Below are 14858 nucleotides of genomic sequence, written 5' to 3'. Positions count from 1 at the left end.
ATTATGTTTTAAAATGTTGGCCTCGGTCAGTGAAAACTGGCTTTAGCGATGAGTGGGAAGAGAGACTAAAAAAATATATTTGTATGCTAAGATTGTTGGAGGAGATGCCTTAAGGATTTGAAGACTAAAATATATTGCAATAAGACTTTAAGAAACAGATTTGGAATTTCTTTGTCTCTGATTGATACTACCCCAGAAGGAGAAAGTGAGAACTCTGCCTTGGTTTGGACTGATTGATAACTTTGGGACTGTTTTATTTTTCTTTGGAATATTCTGGTTGTTGTAAGAAGAAAGAAGGGGAAAAGAAAAGAAAAGATTTATAATGGCTCCTTCTATTGAGGAACTGAGAAAAGATTATGAACAAGCAAAAAAAAATGGTAAAGCTGGTTTGAAAGAAGCCTTCCTTTTTTAGAAATGGTGCTTATTAACTATCAACAAACATTACAACAGATGAAAACAGCAGAAGAAGAAGAAGGAAAGGAAGCCATTTTTAATAAATCTCAGAAATCGACCAAGAAAGAAGTAAGAGGGAAAGGAAGAGAAACTAAGGACTTAAGATTTAAAAAACACTTAAGAAAGGGAAAAATAAGGTGCAAAATCAATATAATGATAGTAAACAAAAGGGAAAAGACACGACAGAGAAGGGAAGCCAGTAAGGCAGAGGCTAGAAGAAGGGGGGTAGAAAGGTTTGTTGGGAGAAGAAAGGAAGGGAAAAGGTGGAGAAAAGCTACAAAGTTTTGAAATTAAATGGGAAAAAAGGAATCTTTTTTAGGGATAAAGGATAAAGTATAATTTCTTCAAAAGATTTTGCAAGGTACATAAGATGATATTGTATTATTGTATTAGAAATAAAAAACTTAAATGGTTTAAGAGTTGATAAGAGATTAAAATGGTGAAATGTTTAATAATGATTGGTTTTAGAATTTAATAATATGAGGGGAAGTTCAGAATATTGAGTTTTAATTAAAGAGTTTAATAAGATTATGGCATTGATGTTATTATAAAATTTCTATTATAGTATTTGTTTTTAATATTCAGATCTATTGTTTAACTATGTATTTAATTATTCTGGATGTACTATTTAGATAGAATGTACCAAGCAAAATCGGATTGGGTATTGGGTGCTATTTTAAAGGTTTATTTGATTAATTTAGGGGGAGATAGAAAGGCATCATACTCTGATTAGTGATTTCAGGAGAAACTTCTTTTAAAAAAAAAAGGCGAGACAAAGGGACAATAAAGAATGGACAAAGATACAAATATAATGACTCAAATTAAGATGATTAATTAAGATAGAATTAAGAAGAGTGAAATATGTGGAGAAGTTAATATAGAAGACTTAGAATGGTAAATAAAATAAGTAATGATAGGTAAGATGAGCATGAATATAATTGAAGTCCATGAAGAGAGAGATACCTGGGTCCAAGTTGCTTTCCAAAAAGATCTTTTTATGTTTTGTGTGTTGTGTGTATATTTTTTTGGGGAGAATTAATAAAACCTTGCAGAAATATAGAATGAGAATAATGGTAACTAAGTCAGAAAGAAAAAGATGAAATAATAATAATGAAATGGAATAAGAGTAAAGAGAAGTAAAGAGAAATTGGATAAGAGGTTTTTGTATGTTTATATGGAAATGGTTTAAAATAGAATTATAGTTTATCTGACTTGTTAAATTTATAATGGAAAAAGGTTTAAACATGTAATGGATAATGATGATTTGTGTGTTTTGAAAAAATTAATAAAACTTGTTTTAAAAAAAAAAAAGAGTGGTTCACAGTTTCCTATCCTAAAGTAAGAACAAATAAAAGAATGTCTCTGATGCTACTTTATATGATAAAAACATACATTTTGGCATTATATTTAAACTTCCACTGCAATCGGATGACGCTTCAGTACTTAGTTTGTAATTTATCTATTTTTTAAAAATCTACTTCAGTTGCATTTATATTATGTAAGCAGTTTAGGCTAAAAAAATCAAAGTTGGTGGCATTTGTTTTTTAAACTCTGAATTTTAGTTGAAAGTTGAGAAGAGAGAAAGAAAAAACATAGGGCAGGAAGAAAGATCACACTTACACTTTCTTCCCATATATGATAGACATTGAAGGCTTTGTAAAGTATTCAATTATACAAAGGCATGCAGCAATTTACATTTCTAATAACTGCATTCCATTCACTTTTCAGCACATTCTAGGTGGGTGTTGCAGCGACATTATTATGTGAAGAACAGGAATTCAGATTAGCTTTCTTTTTCTCCTAATGTGTTGTTTTTCAAAACTTCAGTGCTAATTTTAACATCCTCACAGTTGACATAAGGTCAAATAAAAAATTTAAACTGTTAGCTAAACCATTATGTTTTAAAATGTTGGAGGACTAAATCCAATGGACACTGACTCCTTGATACTTTGTGACCTATTGTCCTCTAGGAATCAGTAGAGTATGAAGAGTTAATTATTTAATGTGTGTCCTCTTTCTCTTATCACTTTCCCCTCTCTGTTTTTTGAACTAGCTAATCTGAGCTCATACAATGCACAATGCTCACACAATTTGTGGCTGACAATAAGCACCACTACCTTCAAACGTGTCACGTTGAGTCCTAGTTTACACAAATCACTAAAGCATAAGAGGTTTGGTTTTGGCTTTGCATGAAGTGTTAACTCACTCAAAAACCACTATATACCGTAATTAACATGTGGAATTCATTACCACAAGTTGTCATGGCCACAAACTTGAGTAGCATTAAAAGATTAGATGCATTTATAGAGAACGTATCTCTAGCCTTGAAGACTCAGTGTTACCTCCAAATCAAGGGCAGCATGACTGCTAATGTCACCTGCAGGGAAACAATGGTAAGAGAGGGTCCTATCTCAATCTGCTGTGGAGATTGGCCACTATGAGAAACAAAATACTGGATTAAAGAACAGTCCTGGCCTGATGAGCAAAACTATTTTTGGGTTTGATTAATATGCAAACCATGTCCCTTCTTCAACAAAACGATTTTAAAAAATGGCTTATTAATGTACAAACCGAGCTCATAAAACATGAATTATATGAACCATATTAACCATAATTTGCACTCAAAAATAAAAAGCAAATGTTTCCAATTGTCATACTAAGAAAAGAAGGAAACAGAACAAGTATATAAAGAGAGTGCAAACCCCTCTCCCTTTTAGTATTGATGTTGTTACCTAGTTAGATAATGAAATGTCTTTAAGAAAACTCAGAGAGCACCAAGGACCCCAGGGAACAATTAATGATACCATAGCTCTCTGCAATTGGTTTCTATATATACTAGACAACCACATTTTAGCTTGGTGTGCTATTTGAATCCAGCCTGTCTGGTTACTTTACATTTCTGCATGTCATGCAATCCCGTAAAATTTGGGCAATTGAGAAAGCCATGTTTAAATTAACCATATGTATCATATCATGCAAGCATAGCCAGTCTTTACAATGATGTGGTTATCTTATATCTATATATAAGGAGACAAACATTTGCAAGATCACTACAGAGGAAATTAAAGGCAGGAAAAACAAAGGTAGAATAAAGCAATCAACATTATTATATGCCATAACCATTTTGGTCTAGCAGGACTATATTCTGGCTGATTCAGACATATGCCAACCATGAGTGGAATGATCATGACTTAGATTAGAACATAGTCCATGCATAGGATCAGAAAATTATGATGTATATGTAATTGGTCATTTAATGTATGGTCTATTCAGCATACATTCCCAAATTCAGAGAGGGAACTTCAAAAATGGAACAACAGTAAAATCTACAAATACCCAAATTCAAATTATCTTTTCTAATATTAAGATTGTTAACCAAGCTATGTTTTTGCTTAAGGTTAAGAATACAATTATATGCAAATTTAATCAGCAGTATTACTTCCAACCATGCTTACTTCTTATGTGTTTTAAGAATATTATTTTTATCTTTTTAAAAATAGGTTGTGTTTAGCAAGACAGCCTGATTAATTAATAAGATTATCCTCATTTTAGTAGAAGTATTATTTTTAATCACTGTACATTATGAATGCATATTGACATTAGCAACATTCATATTGTAAAATACCCATCTGTTCTCTTTAAAAAAACTGCTAACCTGAATTTACTGAAGCTCAATGAGTTTCATTACTAAATGTAGCATTTTGTTTAAATATTCAACATACATTTGTTAATTATTCACAGTTATCATATGAAGAGATCTGGGAAAGATTTATCAGCATTTTCTTTTGTCCCTCCTGATGGTCCTGTCCTACCTGATCTCGTGACTGTGGAAGAGAAGCTTGTAAGTTTAGGATTTGATTGAATAAAGGACTCTGCAGTACTGATTTTAGTAAACTTAATTTCTCCTCATTTGCTGAATCACCACGTTCTCGTAATTTTGCTTGCAGACGTTCTACTGCCTGGAGGGCTCGGTGAATATCTGGGGCGGGGGGAAAACATTCACTGTGACATACTATCTTCACCACGTTTATTACATTATGTGGTAGTAATCATTACAAATATAAAAATCATGACCCAAACTCCCAAGATGCTCAGCGATGTTGAAAAATGTTTCGGAGATAAATTCCATAAATTGTGATCATCTCACAAAGCCCAGACAGCACATTAAATGACTGTTTACATGGCTGTTTTAAATTATAATGAAAACCAAACAAAATCTGAAAGAAAGTCTTAAACACAGGGTCTTATGCTTGTTCTATTTGTAACCCAACTCAATTTGATTCTTTTGCATTCCAACATCCATCTAGGAGGATTTGGGTTGATATTTTGCATCAGGAGAACATTAGAGCCAATACTGGGCAAGAGGGAGGTGATCTGCTCCCTCTTGAATATGCATACAGCAGCAACATCTGGAGAATGAAAGCAGCAATAGAGCATCACAAAACAAGTCCTGCTTTTTTTTCTTTTTTCTTTGTACACGCAGAACGATTTTGTACTCCAATGCAAAAGGGATGTGTAGTTTGTATTGCAATGCTGCTTTTATCCTTTTAATTTATGCAATTAATTAAATTAATGCAAGTGCAACCCACACCCAAGCTGCTATGGGGGTCCATGCATGCATGGATCAGTGCCTAAACCCATATAGAATTGTTCACACGGTTAAATAAATATTTGACATGCTATCATGACACACAAGTGAGGACTTAAGAAGGAGACAAATGATGAGTCATTGATGACAATGGTATCATACTAATAGCATAATTTACATTCAGGACACAAATACATCATTTTGTGTCACAGTGATTTGCTGGGGACCTTGTACATACTCTCTGCTTTTCCTCCTTTAGATCCCCAATGATTTATTTATTGAGGGATACTTCTTTATCTTTTCTTATGTTAGAAAGATCAATAGTTAAATTAACATGATTCTTCAACTTGAGAATGAAACTGATAGTCTATTTAGTATATACTTAATTCTAAGTACATTAAATATATTTAGTATTTCTAAATGAAGTTTATTACTATATCTTACCAATTGTTTCCAACATGGCTTTTGCTTAATTCCCACTTCACCAGATGTTAATTAATTAAGGTCTTCCTAAAAAAAGAATTGAGAGAAAGGAGATGAACAATTTTAAATAAATATTATAAAAATGATCTCAATTGTATCGATCACTCTAAAAAAATACCAAAGACTGAAAGGAATCCATTGCAATTACAAGTCAATTTTAATTCTGGTAGAAATACATTATAATAAGTAAAAATTTCACAATACAGTGAACTACAGAAAACTTTATTCACAACGTATACACTTTTTTGTGTCATAGCAATATCATTGCTATTTTAACACAGAAAACTTTAACAATGGCTCCTGTTTATTCTTATTATATGAAACAGTATCTCCTATACAAGGAAAAGAGGTGCAGAAAAAGAAAGACATTAAGAAAACAGGAGTGGAAAAGAAAAGCTATGTAGTTACTTTTTCTGAATCTTAGCCTCAGTGCAAAAAAATTTTTAAATATTAGTGGTTGCTATTTTTCATAAAAATATTAGTGATCCCCCAAAAACATAAATCTCATTAATATCTGAAACTATGATACACCTATGAGAAGCAAACTGTTATCGTCAAGATAAAAAATGTTTTCGTACCAAGAGGCTCTTAGCCCAGAACAGCTGTGAGCCTTCAGCTGACTAATCCCCTGGATTTTAAAGGTCTGTTATCTACCACATACTATTTTAACTATTTTACTCCACATTCATCATTTCATCAAAAAGGTAACATGCACCTCTAATCTCGTCTACCAGCTATGTCTCTGCAGATATAATCTCCAATGAAAAGTTTCATGTGTTCATCATCAACAGTCCTATTTCGTAAATCCTTTTTAGATAAATACCTCAGAAACTATAAGCTCATAGCATCAGATTAACCAACATGCAATGCCAAAGATAGCCAGTACCATAATAAGCTTTACCTCAGAGCTGTTAGGAACTTTCAAGGCTTGCTAAAGCTAACACTGATATACAGGCTAAGAGGTTCATTGGATATCACAAAAGAGCAGCTTCTCCTCATGAGGTATGTAAGGAAGCTTCTTGTACGCAGAGTTCTAATTTTACAACAGCTAGGAAATGCTGGGAAAACAAATTTCTAATATGTTCCTACTAAAAAAAAGAGGGTTCTGGCAATCACTGAGATAATGTATATATGCACATATGTACGTATGTACGTATGTATTTTACATAGCTGTCTGTGTCACCTATGTGACTCTAGGTGGCTTACAATAAAATGCAAAACATGAAAACCCAAGAGCTGCCAAGCATCATTCAATCAATTAACTACACAGCCAGGATTCAGGTACAAAACCAACTTTTCAAGGCCTGGTGGAAGATCAGCAGGGATGGGACCAATCTAATCTCAGGAGGGATGATTTTCAAAGGGCAGGTGACAAGGCAGAAAAAGCTCTGCTTCTTTGCCCTGACAAGTTGGTATTTCTTAGCCAATGGCATCCTGCCAGGATGGGTAAGATGGGGTGAGACGATTTGGGAGAGAAAATCAGGGAGTAACTCAGTCCCAAGCCATTAAGTCTTTTAAAGGTAACAATCAGCACCTTGAATTATACCCAGAAGCACACTGGAAGCCAATGCAGCTTGCAGAGTAATGGTGTTACATGCTACAAATAAATGGCACTAGTTTGTATAGATTTGCGATACAATATTTAACATACAATATTTAACGTTTGTTTTGTATCATCTTCATTGGCTATTGATTAGTATCTAACCAAACTGCAAGTCCTTAGCTGAGGTCTTACTATGACCTCAGCCATGACTACCATGGGAACTGCCACATTAAGACAGGTGTTTCTCTACTTAGCAACTGAGATCATCTATAATTTACAGAGCCAAGATGTGTAAGGCCAACACACAAGTCTGAATTATTTGTGCTCTTTTTTTATCCAACTTGCTGCCCTCAGGAAATACATCTGGCTCCATCAATGTATCTCTTTCACCATCAGATAATTACATTTGCACTGTATTGTTTTCATAAAAAGTTTTGAGACTTCAGCTTCTGGCTGATTCAGTTCTGGGTCTATTAAATTTGTGTTTTCATGGCTTATGTGAACATGAATAGGTATGAGCACAATTATATGCTATTATTTGATTTAAAACATGTTCTCTTCAGCTAAAAATACTGTGCTTGTAATTCAATGAAAACATATGAATAAAAATATTACGTTTTTAAAAATTCATTATTTGTTTTGCATTTGCAATCTAGAGAAAACATATACACATACAAGTGATAACGCAAAATTGCTTTTTAATTATTTATTTTTTAAAAGAATTAATTCCACTCACAACCTGCAACTCGGGGCAAAAAATCTATACATCAATTTAAAACAGCAATCAGGTCAAACATTAAACGCAATACAAACCAATATAACAAAACATGATTAATACACAGCCAAGGCAAATACCATTTCTTTAAACAAAATGGGCTCTTTCACTATCTTGCTCCAATGTAGAGGAAACTAGGTCTTCTCAACTTAACAAAAGGTTAGTGGACTCTTTCTAAAGGGCAGGCACAGCAACAGAGAAGGCCTATCTCCTAAACCAGGGATCAACAACCCTGGTTCGTGGACTGGCACCAGTCTGCAGCATGCCAGAAACCAGGCCTGCGCAAACAAGCAAAGCCACATCCACGGGATGCAGGCAGCACGCGAAAGCACGCCCCTCTGGTCTGTGGAAAAACCTCTCCCCATGGAGCCAATCCCTGGTGCCCAAAAGGTTGGGAGCCACTGTCCTAGAACCAAGGCTACGCTGCTTTAAAAATGGCCTTTGAGCATGTCCACAAGCATGAGTTGTGACCTGGATCTAGCAAGAGGACCACATCCCTATCCTTGAATAACGCTTTCAAGAGGCACCATCTGAGGGAGCTCCTCAATGAATTTCCAAACTTCTCCAAGATCTTTGAATCTTTGTTCTGGAAGAAAAAAGCATCACATAGAGAGGAGAGGAGTGGAATTCCATCCATGTCGTTGAGTCTATCACCTCATCAGGTACTGGAAACTGTTAAGTCATAAAGATGGGGCATCTGATTCAAAAAGCAGAAACAGCCACTGGATAACAACATTTAGATGCTTTAAGTTATGCACTGGTTGAATGACGCTCCTATTTCTATAGATTAAATGCCAGTATCCTTGGGAAGCCCAGGTGATTTCAGATGTCTCTCCCTATTTGAACAACAGAATGAGCAAGTCACCTAGTTATGTATATTCCCCTGGATCTAAGTGAGCTACTGCAATCATCATCATCCTTGTGAATTCACTGGGAATTGAAGACAAGTCAAATGGAAGAACCATGAACAAATGGTGAACTGCTAGTATGCTACTGGTATTTGAAAAAGTGACTTGAAATCAGTAGTCAGGATTCTTGTGTAACCTGTGAGGCTGGATCATTGGGGGGGGGGCGCTTTTATCACTTTATGATGAATTTCTGAGTTTCCATCCTAACTTGCAGGGCTGTCAAACTCCCGGACCGGGGACCAGATGCATCACCCACTGGCCACACCCACGCCCAGTTTAGCAAAGGGGGGGGGGAGTCCTGATAGATCACGTGACACCATGATGACATGAGTTTGACACCCCTGATTTGATGTCACTCACTTCAGATCCAGGATGTTATATCATTCTGTGCTCTACTTAGGGACAATGAAGAATATGGAATATCAGCCCAAGAATGTCTCATCTTTGGGAATTTCTCCAATCACTTGTACAGATAAAAGCTGATTTAAGCCTTCAGGACGTTTTGTTGCCTTGTGAGTGAATGAGGAATGAGGCACAGCAATATTGATATAGGCTGGTGGATTTTATGACATGGCACTTTGAGACTGTGTTTAGGAAACATGCATCATTATGACAGTTCAGAGATAGATAAGTTCCATTAGCCTCTTGCATATATGCAGGTTGTAACAATTGCTGTTGTTGCCTGCATATTTACTCTGGGTGTTAGTGGAAGGCATTCTTCCCCAAACTGAAGCTTAGGCTGATATGATTTGTTTTGGAAACTTTGCTTCTTCCAGAGTGAGAATGTTTTGGGCCAGGGTTCAGCTACAACTGAGGAAATGGAAGATGTACGATAGTTTGATAAACTACTGATCTTGCTGTGTAACGTTTTAGATTAAGGGCAAGCCTTTGTTTTCTCCTATTCTCAATTATATCTTATAGACTTTCTTACAAAATTTATTAGGCTTTTTTTAAGCCTAATAAATTAGAGCATTAGCTATTAGTCTTTTTTCTTCTCTAGGGACCATTCACCTTCTTATCTCTCTGGTCCTGAAGGGAGGTGTCTGAATCAGGTGTGATAAGAGGTGACAATTGGGTTCTTCTCCATTCGATTGCTTGCCTCTTCCCTTTCTGATGGCAGCTTGAGCGAGCCTCAATCTCCATGGTGAGAATCTGGAGGAAAAAGGCAGAAGGTGTGGGACAATTTCCTTCTTCCTACATTATGATCAAGTTGAAGAGTTCCAGAATGCTGTTTTCCAGGTGTTTTCATCTTTTTACTCTTATCACTTCAGTGGCCAAGAGTTTCTGAGGAGTGGGAGGCTAGAGGGCTTTTGAAGAATAACTTGGTAGAGCCAACTGAAGAGACAGAAGAGTGCTTATCCTTCAGCCAAGTACAGTGGATTGCCAACTTTCACCTCTGTTGCCCAGGCTATTTAGCCATGGAAGAATCGCAATGATCCCCAGCACTTCTAAACATCATGCCGCTTGTGGCTAGCAACTTAACAACCACTGACATCAAGGGAGTCTTTGCTGGAGCTATAAGCATGTATAGGCCCCAGTGAAAACTAGCTCGGAACTGGGAAAAGAAACAATGTCAATAACTTTTCTAGCCCTGCTTTTTGTGTGTCTGAAGCACTGTTGAACATCTTGGGTCTGATTTGGGACAAAGCATTAAACTCTGTGACATTTTAGGACAATAAATGCATGTACTTATTTGACTGTGTTAAAAAGAAAATAGCAACAAAAGGAATTTAGCAAAATGCAATATATCATACTAATGAGAAAATGTAGTGGTGGGAATGTAATGTCATTTCAAAATTGGATTAATTTTAAGACAATGTTCATATTAGAAAAAGATACCATTGCTGAAAATGTTATTTTGGCTGTCTTAATGGAATTCTATTTGCTTTCTAAATACAAACATTCTCCATCTGAAAAAAAAACCCAGTTATGACAGTTATGCCAACCCTTTATAGCAAGCCATTCTAAGCGGCCTTTGTAAAGGTCCATATTTTTATCACTAACATTATTAATTTTTACACTTTCTTCTAACCAGTTGTGGGATTCAAATTTTTTTACTACCGGTTCTGTGGGTGTGGCTTGGTGGGCATGGCTTGGTGGGTGTGGCAGGGGAAGGATACTGTAAAATCTCCATTCCCACCCCACTCCAGGGGAAGGATACTGCAAAATCTCTATTCCTATCCCATTCCTGGAGGAAGGTTCCTACAAAATCCCATTTCTTCCTCACCCTACAAAGCTGCTTTCCAGCTCAATTATCCTGTGCAGGGCAATAAAAGACCCAGCCGATCAGCTGGGACTCAGGAGGCAGAGAATAGATGGGGGCGGGGCCAGTCAGAGGTGGTATTTGCCGGTTCTCTGAACTACGGTACTCAAAATTTCCGCTACCGGTTCTCCAGAACTGGTCAGAACCTGCTGAATACCACCTCTGCTTCTAACATGCTAAAAGCCACCAAGGCAACATACAAATCTCTCCTATCTTCCTTTAAAAGGGTGCAACTAGTCTGCAAAATACAAGAGTTACCATTTACACCCAATGGACAACAAAGAACACAATCTGGATACAATAGCTTTTGGAAATGCAGGAATGCCTATAGAAAGCCACCATGTAATCAAAGTGTCCTATTTATATCAATATTGACAAATTATCTGCCTGAAAATACCTACTTATAATTTAATTTACTTCCAAGTTAAATTTCTTTTTGTTTTTTTGCCTGGATCTTTTATAACCCAATCTGTGATCTTATATTGGAAGAGCAAACAAGATCGTGAAAGCCTGTGCAGTAACACAAAATATGCCACTACAGCAGAGGTGGTGTTCAGCAGGTTCTGACCAGTTCTGGAGAACCGGTAGAGGAAATTTTGAGTAGTTCAGAGAACCACCAAATACCACCTCTGACTGGAGATTTTACAGCAACCTTCCCCTGCCACGCCCACTAAGCCATGCCCACAGAACCGGTAGTAAAAAAAATTGAATCCCACCACTGCACTACAGTGAACCAGCATAAACATCGAGATCCCAATGAACTAAATTCTGTAGCTTAATTTATTGGGTTATCCATCATCATGCCTGTAATTTCACTGCACAGTTTTGCCATTTGCAAAAAAAGAACAAATATATACTAAAATCCATTAATATGCTGACATTTATTTTAGTGAGTGCATTGAATTTGATTACTAAGTATTTTTTAAATGGGTTTTACCTTGTAAAGAAAATAGAAGAGAGCTTTATAGCCAAGTCATACTGAAAGTCTATTTGTTATTTGTAAATGTTAACAAAATATGTCTCTTAAGACATGCTGCTTTAATGCAATATGTTTAATATGTTAGTTATTTCTATTATGCCAATATAAAATGCATTGATACGTAAACAAATCTATATACTTAATTTGAAACTTATATCTATTTTATATAAATATTTAAAGGCTCTATATTATTAAAAAAAATTCAAATTATTTGATACTCTATTTTTTCTAAATCCATGTCTTAAAAACAAACAAGTGGCACCCTATTTCTAAGAAATGCTTTAATGTTCTAGTGATCTCCATAGCACAGCATTAAAATATGCTTATTCTATAATTTCACTGACAATTATACATTGCATATCACGAAAATTCAACTACTGCATACAAACAAGTTTCACCTCTTCTTTCTGTACTTACTATAGGCAGAAAGATATAATGACACACTGAAATATAGTTTCGCCTAGATTATCTATGTTTCTCTGCTGAATTTAACAAGTATTTCTAAATCAATGCATCCAAGTCAATGGATTGTGGAACTATCCAAGGAATAGTTAAATGGTAGAGAATATTTTTAGCCAAGAGTTTGAAATTAAAAGGTTAAGGGGCTTGCCAAGAAAATAAAGAGTGCATGATCAAGATTATTTAACAATTCATAATGTCTTAATTCAGTGTAGTCCTACTTTTTAGACCTGTTTCCCCACCCTTTCAATTAATAATTCAAACAATGACTAATGAAGTATATTTCACAGTAATGAGATCCCAGAATGTTTGCTATTTTGGATTAATATGGAGTGCAGATACAGCAGATCTGCCTAATGTTTGTCACTCTACAATTGTATACAAAAAAAATCCCTCTATTCTACTCTGATTACATCTGAAGTAATTATCAGTTTCTTGATTATCTACTCTCAATTATTGCAGAAAAACCCAACTCCACCTACAGCTACTTGTTGAAGAAAAAAGAATGAGAAATGCATCTTATCACTATTTCTAGCGATGGTAAACATAGGAAAGCAATCAACAGACTCAGTCTTTACTGTACTGCTTCTCCTCCATTTTTAATGCACTGAAGTTCAAAGATGCCGTTCTCCATTTATTCCCTTTCCCCAGTTACTTTACAGAAAAGAAACTATGAAAAAGCTCCCCGCCGAAAGGAGGATGCTGTTTTTAATCTGCATAATTGATTCCAACCCACCGAAGTGCGCATGCAACCCAGAGCAGATCTCCCCCTCCCTTTCTCAGCCATAACAACTTCTTTTCCACTTTGTGGCCTGCTTAAAACAAGCCGATCCACCCATAAACACACACAACACAAACACACACCCCTGCTCAAGCATTAACAAGACTCTACCCCACACCAGGGTTTCGGAAGCATAAAGTTGCAAGACACGGGTGGGTGGGGGTCATATATAAACGGCCAAGTTGGAAGGAAGAAGCTGGGGCGAGGGGGGTGTCATACAGTATTAATACAAAAATCCCTTCACACACACACCCCACCCCTAATAAAATGAATCCAACTCGACCGGCCCTTTTTGTTGACATCCACTTTCTTCCTGAGACAGGCACCGAAGCAAAACCGAGGAGCATCCCCCTCGGATCCTCCCTGAGTTCGGCGAGGACCCGGTTTACGCCTCCCCTTGCAAACACACACACTCCAACACATATACACACAAACGTCAGAGACCCCGTTGCTGGAACTCGGCCAGCCCAGCCAGCTTCCTCAGAAGAAGCAACAGGCGGCCTAAACCTCCCCTTGCCCGCGCCAGCAAAGCTACTACGCCGGCCTCCTCCGGACCCGCCTCCGCCGAGGGCAGGATGAGGGGGGGGTGGATGCCCTCCCCCGGCGTTACGACGCCCCCTCCCCAGAGAAAAGCCTCGGCCGGCCCTCTCTTCCGCTGCCCCCGCCGCTAAACCTAAAGCGGAGCGGTCTATCTGGCTAATAAGCCGGGAAGGGTTCCGAAGGCTTCCCCCACCCCTCCATATTCCCTCAGCCTTTCCGGAGGGAGAGAGAGGGCGCTTCCCCCTCCCTCCTGGAAATACCCCACACACACACACACACCTCGCAAGAGTAACAAACACAACAATCAGGGCTGGCAAAACGCCTCACCAGCAGCAGCAGCAGCAGCCGGCGGGAACAAAAGCGAGCGCGGGGCGATGAGAAGGCTCGCCCCGGGCGGAGCTTCCATGCCGCTTCTGCATTCCAAGAAGCAGCAGCGGAGGCGGAGGCGCCCCCTCCCCTCCCCGGAGCCCGGCTGGCCCAATGGAGCTGTGGAGTCCCGCACCTCAGGGCGTGTGTGGACGGAGGGCAATGGCTTAGCTTTTGAGGCGAAGCCCCGGATTGCTGTTGCCTCCTCCTCCTCCTCCTCCCCACACGCACACACACTTCGCTTTCTTTGCTCTGAAGTAACGGGCCGGAGAGAAGAAAAGCTGCAGGGTACACACGCGCAGGCGACCGTGAAACTTAATCCTGCCAAGGCTCCCCCCTTTCCTTCCTTCTTTCCTTCCTCTCCTCCGGCGACTAGACGCTCGACGTCCGCCAGCCCAGCCGAGCTCCGGCGCGGCGATTGCAAAGGAAGGCACCATGACAACCGCAGCAGCAGCAACAGGAGGGGGCCGTAAGGTGCTGTGCAAACTCCTGGGTTGCAAGACGGCCCACTTAAAGCTGCCCTACTTTCTGTTTTATTTATTTTTATTATTTTAATTTCGTGGAACAGAAAAGCGGAGGGAAGGAGGAAGAGAGAGAGAGGATGAAAAGATGGAAGCTTGGAAGTCCTGCTTTTCGAGGAATAAAACTAAACTCTGGCATTGCTTGCGGCTCGGGCAAAAATTTCTTTAAATCCCGTCTCATAAAACCTGCGGTTTTGCA

General features: G+C 38.0%; 1 protein-coding gene across 19 annotated transcripts in view; it reads right to left on the bottom strand.

Annotated features, from left to right (window-relative positions):
* Positions 1 to 14463, bottom strand: part of MPDZ (multiple PDZ domain crumbs cell polarity complex component) — a 97325-nt gene extending 82862 nt beyond the window's left edge. For 12 of the 19 annotated variants that reach the window (XM_087957678.1, XM_087957688.1, XM_087957691.1 and 9 more), the window contains exons 1-3: positions 14093 to 14463; positions 5486 to 5547; positions 4266 to 4432 (exon numbers count right to left, since the gene is read on the bottom strand). In XM_087957678.1, the coding sequence (XP_087813804.1) occupies positions 4266 to 4432; positions 5486 to 5501 (183 nt within the window). In that variant the 5' untranslated portion in view covers positions 5502 to 5547; positions 14093 to 14463. Of the gene's footprint in view, positions 1 to 4265; positions 4433 to 5485; positions 5552 to 6102; positions 11030 to 13489; positions 13752 to 14092 lie in introns of those variants that run through there. The other 7 variants (XM_087957681.1, XM_087957685.1, XM_087957683.1 and 4 more) reach the window with 7 other exon arrangements.
* Positions 14464 to 14858: the final 395 nt, after the last annotated feature.

The sequence above is a fragment of the Notechis scutatus genome, chromosome 2 (assembly GCF_049901735.1).
Source record: "Notechis scutatus isolate UNSWTSFEM ecotype Mainland chromosome 2, rNotScu1.2, whole genome shotgun sequence".
Taxonomy (NCBI): domain Eukaryota; kingdom Metazoa; phylum Chordata; class Lepidosauria; order Squamata; family Elapidae; genus Notechis; species Notechis scutatus.
Note: the sequence above shows the minus strand (reverse complement) of the source record. Positions and strands in the feature narration are given on the sequence as shown.